The sequence below is a fragment of the Rhynchophorus ferrugineus genome, unplaced genomic scaffold, assembly GCF_030347505.1.
Source record: "Rhynchophorus ferrugineus isolate W39M unplaced genomic scaffold, kcgeb_rfMv2 rfM8, whole genome shotgun sequence".
Lineage (NCBI taxonomy): Eukaryota > Metazoa > Arthropoda > Insecta > Coleoptera > Curculionidae > Rhynchophorus > Rhynchophorus ferrugineus.
Genome location: NW_027472587.1, coordinates 7604108 through 7617095, shown reverse-complemented (window position 1 = coordinate 7617095; position 12988 = coordinate 7604108). Strand labels below are relative to the sequence as shown.

Sequence of the window (12988 nt, the reverse complement as noted above, 5' to 3'; positions counted from 1 at the left end):
TAATACTAATAGTCCATATCTAGAAACAGAAGACACCACCAACAATCCACCTTTGGTGACCTTATAGGTCGAACTGTGACGCTTTTTTTGGGTACCCACGATACCACTGTTCCATTGTTAAACTGTCCTCTTTCAGTTTATTGGATTCAAAAGAATTTATAGAGTATCCAGTATCGTTATAAGCCGCGCGAAAAAGTTTTATAAAAGGTCTATGATATCTATTATAAAACGTTCTCAATGGGTTGAAAAATCATCATATTTTCCAAACGTATTAACCAGTAACAATTCTCTGTTATCTACGTATCTCTGTAACAGAACTGGAAGAATTGCCTACAATATTTTATCTTTAACAAAGTAAAGCTATATATGTTAAAAAGTATACATATATCGTATTCGTAACTTTTGTTTATTGCTAGTTGATTCAAAAATAACGAATACATTATTTCTATATAAAATAGTAATAAGAAAATTAATTACCCAATACATATCAATAAAACGATAAACTAATATATACTAATGATCTAGGTAAGATATGAAATTACCATAGTAATACAGGAATTCTGCAGACACGTTTTATGACATCTGCGGTCATTTAACTATAAAATCACAATAAAGTAAAAACAATAGTGATTAAATAGTAAAAATGACCAAAATAAGTTAGTTTAATCCCTGGAATCAAAAATGTTTCTGAAGAGCCTTTAGTACAAAATGAAAAATCAGAGATACTAAATTTAAAGATGTAATTTCTGTAAATCCACAAATAAGTATGTAAGATCTTATAAATACTAATCAACGATAAAAAAACGCTAATTTCTGTTTTATTTCCTTTGTGCTATCCAGAAAATAGTATTATAAAAGTCGTATTACTTACAAGTTTCTCACAGTTTATCATTTGAATATTAATACAAATTTAAATTATATATATTTGCATAATGGAAATGTTAATACCAAACCAATAAATTGTCCAAACAACTGTATGAAGATTTAAACATTGTTTTCATTCGTCTTAGTAAATAAAGAGTTTGCAAGGTTTTTATGTTTTGTACTAAGTGGGACACCAGAGCAGGGGATCAATATTGGTCGAAGAATAGGTTTTATTAAAGTTTTAATTTTTGTTTTATCGCATTCTAATTTAATTAGCTATGATATATGTTTGTAATATACTCACTTGTATCCATATTCTAAATTATCGCCACATCCACCCCAAACCCATTCCTTCCTTAAATCCTTTGGTCTCTCCATTCTCGAGCACCCGCACGATGACAGCTGTCCATCTCTGCAAGCTCGGGAAATTGAATGAGCTACGCCAGCGGCAGCCAATGCATGAGCGAAAGCTGTTTCTCTACTAGCTGAAACAAATATATATCATTGTTTGATGATTTACACCTTTATATACAATCCAAATGTTAAAAATATTTATCAAACTTTAACACTGTTCTTTTTACTAGTCACCAATGTAATATTAACTTTCTATTTATTTTGTTTCATTGTCTTTCATTTTCATCTGGTCTTTGTTTCTCCACTTAGTCCAAGATTCAAAGAACATCAAACTAAACTATTAGATAATAGCAATATAACTAACAAAGAATGAAAAAAGCTGAAGAAATTCAATAAGAATTAAATAAAGGTATAGCTATGCTTCTGAATGTTAGGCCTTTAATATACTTCCATTAATTAGACCAATTTGTGAACTACGGCAATTATATGTACGTAATATTAACGAGAAAATTATTTTTATCCATATTCGTTTAGTTAAACATTTTATTGTAAAATTAGAATATAGTTACTATTATGCTATCGTTTTCACCTACGCTCCATCTTTAATTTTTTAATTAGGAAGTACAAAGTAAAAGATTGCGAAAATCAACTTCTAGAATTTTTATTCTTAAGCCGCGATATCTGGGATGTCCTGAATTCTTATAGATCGGATGGGACATATCGGCTGAAACCTTTGTTATGATAAGTACAATCCCTAAAGAGGTAATGCTCAGGCTTTCATTTGTTATTTTTTGGATAGGCTTTCTCATTAAAAACTTTCTTATTAGTTGCTGTGTCAAATCATATTTACTGGGCCTAACAACCAATTGGAATAGTACAAAGGTTGTGTTTTAGTTAAAGCAAGTACATTGTATACATTTTAAAAATCTCACAACAAACTTGAGATTAATTGATAAAATCGATCACCGTAAATAAACTATAATAAATAACAGATGACGTTCAAACAGATGTTTGGTGTATAGGACGATTATACCAACTAAGCGGCAAAAAAATAACTTGCCCAAAAAACTATTTTATTTCAAGGAAGTTTAAATTAAAATTTTTTGATATACACGAAATCCGTATCTCTAGATATCTCACTCATCACACCACTCAGACTTAAACTAAACAAATAGCTTTGTTCATTCGAATGCTTATTAGTCGGGCGAAGTAACACCTCCATCCCAAAGAAACGACCAATGAAATGTAAGTAGTCCCGCTTGGACAGCTTATGAGTGTATTAAAACTATCGCTTGTAAATTCGTACACTAGTTTGCCCTGAATAAGTTCTTGAGTAACACTCTTTTTACCCAAAATGTCTGTGGTATACATTATATGGAATGATATCTTAAGTTTTGGTGGATCCAAATTCCAATGGTCTACGGCTGAGAAAGTGAGCTTAACTGAATTGACCTTTGGCCATAAAACGTATGCCAGCAGGATTGTCTTTAGATAAATTCGCTAAATAATAATTTAATGCACAACTAATCTGGCCCTATGTGACTTTTTATTATTCCCAGAGCTAAAAAGCTACTAAAACATAGGGAGGATGATATAGTTATTGACAACAGATGTTATATAGTCTATTCAAAGTTTTTTTAGTAATGCGTCATGGACATTTGTGACGTCGTAACATTGCAATGTTGCTGCATCAACTCTGAGTTTTATAAGTTATCCCTCGGAGAGGTTTAATGGAACTCCGTCCAGACGCCGCCTTAAGATAATTCAATTTTTTAAGGCATAAAATAAGACCAAAGAAGATAAACTATTTGAATTTGTGTATCTTGATGAAACTTCAGAAATATTTCAAAGTGATTAATTGTGGAACTCTTGACAAAACAGCAACAAAAAAAGTGTAAACACAACAAAAATTCATGGAAAAAGGTAAAAGTTACAATAGCATTCGATTAGGTCTTGTTGGCCATTATATTTATTAATAATTAATTGCAGATATATTGTAGCCGAGAAGGATATTCCATCAAAAACTGTTTGGGTATATGGAAGGAAGCATTGTCAATCATAACACCTTCGGTTTGGATGAACTTGATAAGACATACAGAGGAAGTAATTGATAAATGGTGGAATCGCGAACATGTTTTAGGCAGATTAGAAATTAACAGTTTAGTGATTGAATTAGACAGTGTGTCGGAAATTGAAAATAACTGAAGGAAATTTTCAGGATATATGATAATGTTGTGGAATGCTGTAAATTCCTGAGATAGGGTGATGAGAGTGGAAACAAATAAAGGTAAGCACATAATTAACTGAATATGACTGTACAAAATTGTATTGTAGGGCGTGAAAAATTTGTGTGTCCAGATATGATTGTAATTGTTCAAATTTAAATATGAGTATTAGGTTAGAACGTATGAGGAGAGAATGAATACTAACTGTTTTGTGGATATGCTAAATGCATTAGACAGAATTCAGTAATTAATTTTATGTAGAATGGTGTACACAGAGAGTAGCAGAAGAAATAAAATATACAGTGATGCCAAGATGACTTGACAAGTAAACACACCATTGAAGGAACCAAGAACTAAAGGTAAAAAGGTAAATATGCTCTCGAATGAAAGTAAAATACGTTTCTCAGATATACAATTGTTAAAGACGACAAAATACATTTTGATGAAAATAACTGGTTCTTAGGAAGTTATTTAACAATCTCAGATAACCCTTACACATAATATAAGAGCGTGGATATATTTTACAAACGAAGTGAGTTATTCATTGCACATTAAGAACGTCATACCCTTCTTTAGGTAATATGCTGGCGGATGTTCTATATCCGGCATATTCTAATCCTCCACCTCCCATCAGTAATTATCTGAATATACTAGACACGCGATTCGGCGCGGATTTCTCGGCTTCTAAACCCCCAGAGGCTCGACAACAGGAAAACCGCGCAACAAACTGTTCAAGTCTTATTATATTTTTATACGGTTGTGGCTCGTACTTTGCAGGTATTTATTATTCCACCGGGAATGCGATGTTGAACGTCTCAAGCTGCAAAGTCCCATGTAGATGTCTATGGTCGTTTCCATTTATTCCCATTATTCATTCGTTGTTAAATTGCAGTTTATGCTAATGGTATAGTTAGAATACTGCGGATTTTTTGGTACAATCTCTATTCCACTAAGTTTAGTTCCTATCGTTCCTGTGTTTTCTATATATAATATGTTTAACTTGCATTGGGAAATATTAAACAATGGAGTGCAAAACATTTGAACCTGCCGATACACAAAAAAAGTAGTCGAACTGAAATAGTAAATACTTTTTCAGTCAAATGTGTGCTTCAAATATTTTTTTTCATTCCTTATACAAGACGGAGATGTATTTCCCGGTCTTAATTTTGAGCGAGGAAAGGACAGATATAATTATTTGGGTCACTGTGTATAATGTGTGTCATATAATTATATGTAAGCCTACATTGGGTATATTTTTGTCAAGGTCGCGTCTAGGACAACAGAGCCAGAATGTAAAAAATCAGTCGAATGAAACCAGTAGAACCAAAAATAGTAACTAAAAGTACACGACTGAAACAGTTGATAGTAAATAGTAACAAAATCAGTTGTACCGAAAATAGCGATTGAAACAGTCACTGGTAAAAAGTAGTAAAATCAGTCGAACCAACAATAGCGACTAAAACAGTCGATAGTAAAAAGTAGTCAATTACTAAGCAGTCGATAGTCGATTTCGGTCGATAGTTCCCAACATTAGTAAGACTATTATGTATATTGCGAATGTTTTTGGTTTTCTTCAATCGTGCCATAAGTAAGACGAATGTGTACGTGCTCCTTCTCATATTAATTTTGGGAAAGAAAAGAAAAGATATAATAGAAAAACATTTGTTTTGCAACGAACAGCTTAACTTTAAATAATGTAAAATTTATTTTTATATTTTAGTGTTCTCTAAGTTTCTAAAAAGGAATTGAGTAATGACCTCTAAATATTTTATCGTATTTAAATTGCTACTTTTTAATAACATAATATAATAAATAAAATAAAAATTTATATAAAATTATAAAATTATATATATATATATATATATATATATATATATATTATAGCAAACTTAAAAAACCATAGATCTACAATAGTTTTAAATATTAAAAACAAATTAACGTATAACTAATCTAACAACTATATAACAATCAATTATTAATATATACCAAACTTATTCAACTATTTAACTACCGAATCCTTTTTACATAAAAAAATAAATTTGTAAATCGTTAATCTAGAACATTTTAAAATTGCTATTCATGGAAATTTGAATGAAAGAAGTTGGAACAAATATTGAGAAAGTTAAAAAATCGAAAAATAAACCAAACAGAGCATTACCTAATAGTTGCCAAGGTAACTATACTAATTAATTTTACTATTTCTCAATCAATTTTATTATTTTCCTATCACATTAATGAATAATCTTGAAAGATAAAGTTCTTAAATGCTGCTATGTTAACGTACATGGTTATGTATATAAAAACAAATTTCTTTTAAAATTTCCTTTGTCGTTCCAAACGTCGTAGTTGTATGAGTTTTTAAAATTATTTAAAATATAAATTTGATTGTATTAATAAAATATAATTGTATTTACAATGTTTTATGATATAATAGTTTGTGTATTAAGTTGCCAATGCATGTTGTAATACATGCGAAATAACACAATGTATCCACACCAACTTAACAAAACACCAATTGCTTGGGCTTTTATGTTTCCTATTTAATTCAAAGGAAATGATGCTAAAAGTCATCGAGTATAATAAAATATTCAAGTACTACGTATACATACCGTTAATTAAGGATGAATATTTGTTAAAATGAAATACAATTTGATAGGTCCTTGCATCACCGATATCTATTGGACAAACTGTTAAGTTTTATGGTTTTGACATTTCCCTACATAAAAGAGAAGTTTTCCATTAAGTATTATTTAATATATTGTTCATTATATATAGACGCTAATAATGGAATACCAAAAAAAATGGAAAACATAAATTGTAAGACTTACTGTTTCTCGACGCTTATATGTGATGGTAAAGATCCAAAAGAAGGGGGATAGATACTAAACAAATTTATTGAACATTCAACTTCGAACTGTTTCAACATAGCAATTTCATCGATTTATATTTCCATGAAAAGTGGATCTACTCCGACAATCTCAAGCGCAAAGAATCATGGATGACACTACTGGTGCGGCCATCGCCGGGATAATCGATGAAGTGGAACTTGGACTAATTGCTCCAAGCAAACCAACTCACTATTCCTCCAATTGATCAACAATAATTGACTTCTTTGTTTATTAAAATGCGAATCAATTTTCCGACCTGCAAGTAAGACTGCGTGTAAGACTTTTCCCTGAGTTCCGTCTCTTCTAAACCCAAGAGAACTACCGACTGGAGTCTGTGTTTCAACTCAAGCTTCAGCGAACAGGACCTATGCCAAGTATAAATTCTCCAGACTCTCTAGATATTCAATTTAGCAGACAGAGCTACTAAAACAAGTAGCCCTAAACCTTTTCGATTTAACCTCCCTAGAGAAATAAAAGGACTAATCGGGTACAATAACCGATTAGCGAGAAGATTAGCGCCACCCTTGATCCTGAGGATAAAACAAGGATAAGTCAGGGACAGGGTTAGAACCTGGAATGGGAATCATTTCTGCAAAATCTAGGCAACCCCACTGTCCCACATGTCCTACATGCGCGTCGCCAAAAGCGTAATGGGGAAAATTCGAACGCAATCCCCCCTCCAAAGGCCGATTCCTCCACGGACATCGCTTTTACAAATCCAGAAAAAGCTCCGAGCTCCTCGCTAATTCATTCGAAGACCAAATGAAATGCAATCAATCTCTAGGCCCACCTCAATAGACATTGTCCATCATAAATGACACTATCCCCTCTCTAAAGAGGAAATACTTCCAGTCAGTTCATCTTTTGAAGAGCATACTCTCTCCCAGAGACCTTCAACTCTCCATAAAACGTATTTCTTCTAAAAAAGCTCTTGGCCCAGATGGTATAACAGCAAACCATTTGAAAAACCTCACTAGCAAGCAGCTATCAGAACTTACCAACATTATCAACTCCATCCTAACCTCACGAAACACCTTGATTAAATCCCTACCCATCCGCAAACCTCGGTAGTAAACCAACTACGACAATCCCAGTCATAACTCAGGGTCTCTGTCACCCGCAAAACACTCACTATCCCGAACCCGAAACGATATCAGCAAAGGATCATTTGGTTCTAGCTGGTCATCATAGACTAAGAAAAAAAAAGTCATGTCATTAGTCAAGGAGAGCCATCTATATTGACATCGAAGCGGTATATTCATGGTCATATAATTTTGCTGTACATATGGTGAGATCAGTAGCTATAGTGTACTACGAACTGGCAGAACCGAACAAGATTGTCATTGCAGTTGTTTACGGACATCAACTGATCACGTATTGTTGCAAAAAAGACCATTAATAGGGGTAACAAACGCATCTTTTACATGATAACGCTCGGCTACCCGTTGCAAAATTTTGAAGCATAGAGAACAGCTGCAGTTCGAACGAAAAGTTCTGTAACACCCAGTCTACTCACCAGACATAGTACCTTTCTAGTTGGTATTTACTACTTGTTCAGATCAATGCAGCATAGAGGTTGTCTTGTTACACGGTTTTGAAATACTGAAGAAAATGGAACATTGTTCTTTCGACACGATATTGTTGAAAAGATGTGAGACAGTTGTAGAATATTATGGAAAATATTTTAACTACTATATATTATATTAATTTTTTTCAAAAATACCTTCTTAAAGTAAAAAAAATGAGAAGAATACATAGAAGCACCTGATATAAAGAAAGTTTTAGCTTTGAACTTAAAAATTGGAGACCTACAGCGCTTAATACGTGAAAATGGTCGTCATATAGGTAATACTGCAGCAAAAAAAAATTAATCGATGTCAGGTATTCTAATCTGTATTTTTTCCGACATAGAATTCAAAGGCTGCCAACAAATGGAAAAGTAACGGCTAGCACTTGGAATTATGATAATGTACAAAACTTTTAAAAACAAACACACAAATTTACACAAAAATATAATCAGAATTAATTCACAAGAAAAAACGACTCATTGTCTTGTTCATATCTACACTATACCAACCATATTCGACATTTCCCATACTTTTCATATTCAAATGAGCTTAGAATGGTTCCATCAAATAATTAAAATGAGAAAAGCAACCGTTTTCTAGAAGAAAAAAAATGAAATATGTCCATGTTCCTTAGCCGAGTGATATTAATGACGGCGTAAATAAATACTGCGTATTCATTTTTGTTTTCAAAGAATCTTCCCACACGTATATGCTCTCGCCAATACCGTTAGAATTTACGAATGATTGAGTTATGGAAGCACAGTTGCATGTGTAGATTGTTCTATTATAAAGCTGAGCATATTATAAATGCAGACTGTTAACAACTTTTCAATACTTTTCGAGGGTTACTATTTATAATTCGGGTCTTGGCAGAACTGAATGTTGTTAAATACCATTTGACGTTTTTATCGTAAACTTGTCATTATTCGACACTAATTTTCTTCATAACATTTGATGGCGATATATGAATAAAATAGTACACGATGAAATAATGTTTTACTTATATACCTCTGAACAACAGAAACTGACTGTATGTGTCTTCCAAGACAAGCCAAAGTCAACAAAGTTTGCTAGCAGAAGAAGAATATTCAAGCAAATGGTTACCTGTTGCTTTGATATTACCAAGATAAGGCTAGTGTTGTGTTTTAAGATCTGTTTGCCTTGTTGTTTTTTGTTAAATAACTCACTCAAATGATGTCTACTGTTTCAGCTGGTGCCAAATCACAAATGGAATATATATAAAAGAAACACGTTCAAATGATGCAACTTTTAATTTCACTAATTTTTTTGGCCTATATTGAACCACATGGGCGTGAACGATATGGACGTCGCAGAGTTAGTGTGATTTGGCTACCAAGTTCCTGATCGTGGATTTCTTGAAGTCGTCGCAAGATATATCAAATTCCGCCGAAACCAACATAACTCAAATTCAGTGAATCTACGTGACAAAGCCGTTAAATATAAAATATATTCTCTTGTACAAAACTGTGAGGGACATTTGAAATATCCTATATATCTTACATAATAATATATATTTCTTAGCTTATATCTATATATATATATATATATATATATATATATATATATATATATCTCCAAGTAAGAGACCAAGTAAGGTTACTTGGTCTAATAACGTTTATGTATTAACATAGTCTATTCAATGCAGCTGATTACACTACACTACACAAGATTAAATTGTTTGATTCTTTTTAGTCTGTTTCCTATTCTGGTGTATTCTGGTCCATGAGTAAATTTGTAATATTTCGGTATCTGAAGGTCTCGATCTGAAGTAATTAGTTCTATAGTATTTGAGTGCATCTACAACACTTCTCAGGACTTTGTTCTAGAAAACTTGTATTTATCCGAATATCCCCATGATTAAATTCCGTATGTCTATATCGGTTTCAATACACCAATACAAGTTTTGTATAAAGAGTAATTCCGACATACTTAGCATTGTTGCTATATGGAATGGTAGACTTATTTATTATTATTGGTGCGGTCCGATTATGGGTGAACTGAACATGTGCATATTTATTGTGGTACTTCGTATTTTCCTGCCTTGGGTCCAATTATTTATATTCTCACTGGCCTGTTGATCACTGCGAGTTGCTTCTTCTCTAATATCTTTGACAGCAGTAATTATAGTATCATCAGCAGATATAGCCATTGTGATTTTCTCCATTAAATTATAATTATATAACTAGTATTATAACTTATGTAAACTATTCTTATCTATTATCTATTGTACCCGTACATTAGAGATTAATAATGATAATGCAATGTTTAGATTTGTAAAATAAAGGCAAGAAAGACGAACTAATTAATGAATTACAAAAATAATTAAAATTAATACTAATTAAAAAAATAACTTATTGACGTATTACGAATAAGAAGAAAAATAAAGATTCAAAATACGCAGACATCAATTCAGTAAAGCAAATATTATTTGGGGAACAAACTGCTGTAAAGTAAAATCTAGTAAAGTTTTATTTCTATTGAGTTCATAGATAGCTAGTCACTAATAAATAGGAAGCGTTCTGTCACCAATCTATATAACTTCTTTTGTATGTGCTTCTTTGCTAAAAAGTATCAGCTGAAAGGAAAGCCTTCTTAATAAGTGAAAATTTGTTATGCTCTTTTAGCAGACCTCACTCAAAATTTAATACACGTTCATTTTCAGACGCCATTTTCAGGTAAACCATTATATAGGATGGGGCAAAGGTCCCACTACCATCAGTTTCACTTTAACCATTGTGTTGTGTAGACGTCCAAATTTTATTATGGCTAAATATACTCCACAATAACGAGCAGAAATAGTGACAATATTAATCGAAAATAATCGTTCCATTATTGGCACTTAACGGTAATTGCGTCTATGGTAGCGGGACTTTTGCCCCACCCTATATAAATCGAGAAATTGAATTACTAGCGGAAAGAGAAAAAAATCAAAGACCAGTCCGAGCAATGATTATTGCATTTTCTTTGACGGGCGAACTATCGGAGGTTCTTCGGAATTTAGGTGGTTTAATGAAGTAAAATCAGCTCCAGGGTTAGTTTCAAAGGTTTTAAGAGCGGTTCTCAAGACAGAGTGTCGAATAGCTTCTATATCACGCGTATATGAGGGAGATGCTAAATTATATAGGCAGTTTGGGTCTGATTATAGATCTGTAAATCTTTAATATCTAGTATTGATCGATATAGATTAAAATTTTTCCAACAAAAACTTGATGGTAGGATGGACCAAAATATTCATATATATGTTATTCATCTCCGTATGTTACAGGATATCTTTTAACATTGCCTGATGATTAATAGATCTATAATTACCGAGTTAATAGCTATAATACTGAATATTATATAATAAAAATGATATGAACATAAAAAATCTTTTTGAAGCGAGACCACCTGTGAACCTAGTCGGTATCAAATTACTGTGGTTAACTTTCGCTCATTGAACTATAATCAACGGCTGGATTTTTACCTCTTTTTCTAGCGTCTCTCGAGCGTATGACCCGGGCAACTGACCACGAGGCACCAACGTAACCTTCGCCAACAGTTTTACGTCGCTGCAGGTCTGTATCAAATTACTATTTTCTTAATAGCCTTAAACGATCGCCAGCGTCAACAACTGCGTCCATTTATTCCATATATTCGGTCGTTGCAAACAGGAAATTGTTTGTCTACATGAGAGTATCGCCGATAATAATCCGAAAACAACATAATCAACGGACCAGGTGTGATAATCGATTTATTGATATATTTTTCTATACTGTTTGTTCACAATTCTCCGTTGAATATATAGTCTATTCTAAATAACTTTGAACTCACGTCATCAAGATGTTTAATGTATTGCCTGTTGCAATTTGTAAATTAGTTTTAGAATCAGACAATAGTTTCTAATATTCTAATATGTTGTCTAATATGTTCGAACATGTAACCGAGCCAGCCTGCAAAAGTCCACCGGTAGTCAAACGTCCGCAAAATTCTTCAAAATATTAATTATAATAACTACAGATTATAAACCGGAAAACATTGTTTTAACGCTTTGCTTGTTTTAATAAATTTCGCTGCTTATCATTACTCTAGTTGAAAATACCGAAGCCAGACAGAACAGATTACATCTCTAATCAGTTACTTCAAGCAGGAACGAGATAATGGAGGCCTACTCTTGACAGTAAAATTCATTAGAGAGGTAAGCATTTTTACTATTATATATTACTTTGCTGTGGCTCTTATAGAAAATATTTTTAACGTGTTGCAGATGCACTGAATATTAGTATGGACACGTTTACTGAAAGACCTCAAAAAATTAAAAACATCATCCTGGATTCATCGAAATGAAACCCTCCTCATACGAAGCGGGTAACGAATCAAGATCAGCTTGATCAAACACCAAATATATGAAATGTATACAGGGAGTAGTTTATTCAATATAAACATAATTTAATGCAATTATTTTAGAGATAATTGATGATATGATGAGTCTGAAAAGTATCCATAGAAAGCTTAGAGATATGCAGTATTTCATACACTGCTGGATAAACAGGATTTAAATAGTGCAAAGATAACTTACGAAGAAGTCTAATGGAACTTCCAGACATTGCGTGACAAAACAAAAGTTTATGGAAAAACGTTGGAATAACAATTGATTAGGTTTTATTAGTTACACCATTTATTAATAATTCATTGCAAATATACTGTTCTTCATGATAGAAACAGGAATGGTTAATAACACCTCCGGTTTGGATGAACTGGATCAGACAAATTGAAGAAGAAATCGACAAATGACGGAATCGTGAACAAATGTTAAATAGATTGGAAATTAACAGCTTAGTCGAATGAAAATTTCTGAATATGGGATTATGATTTAGTGCTGACAATTTCCAAGACAGGGTGATGAGAATGGAAGCTACTAAAGGTGAGTAAATAATATATATACGATAATTGTAGAAAATACACTTGTAGAGTGTGAAAGCTTTATGAGTACATATATGTGTGTATTCTTTCAGAATATACAAAAGTATATGGTTAAAATATGTGAAGAGAGAAATAATACTAACTGTATATGAAAAATGCTTTAGAACAA

General features: G+C 32.4%; 1 protein-coding gene across 1 annotated transcript in view; it reads right to left on the bottom strand.

Annotated features, from left to right (window-relative positions):
* LOC143200960 (protein Wnt-5b) overlaps positions 1 to 12988 on the bottom strand; it is a 234987-nt gene that overhangs the window by 77449 nt on the left and 144550 nt on the right. The window contains exon 4 of the mRNA XM_076411775.1: positions 1169 to 1349. Coding sequence (XP_076267890.1) covers positions 1169 to 1349 — 181 coding nt within the window. The remainder of the gene's footprint in view (positions 1 to 1168; positions 1350 to 12988) is intronic.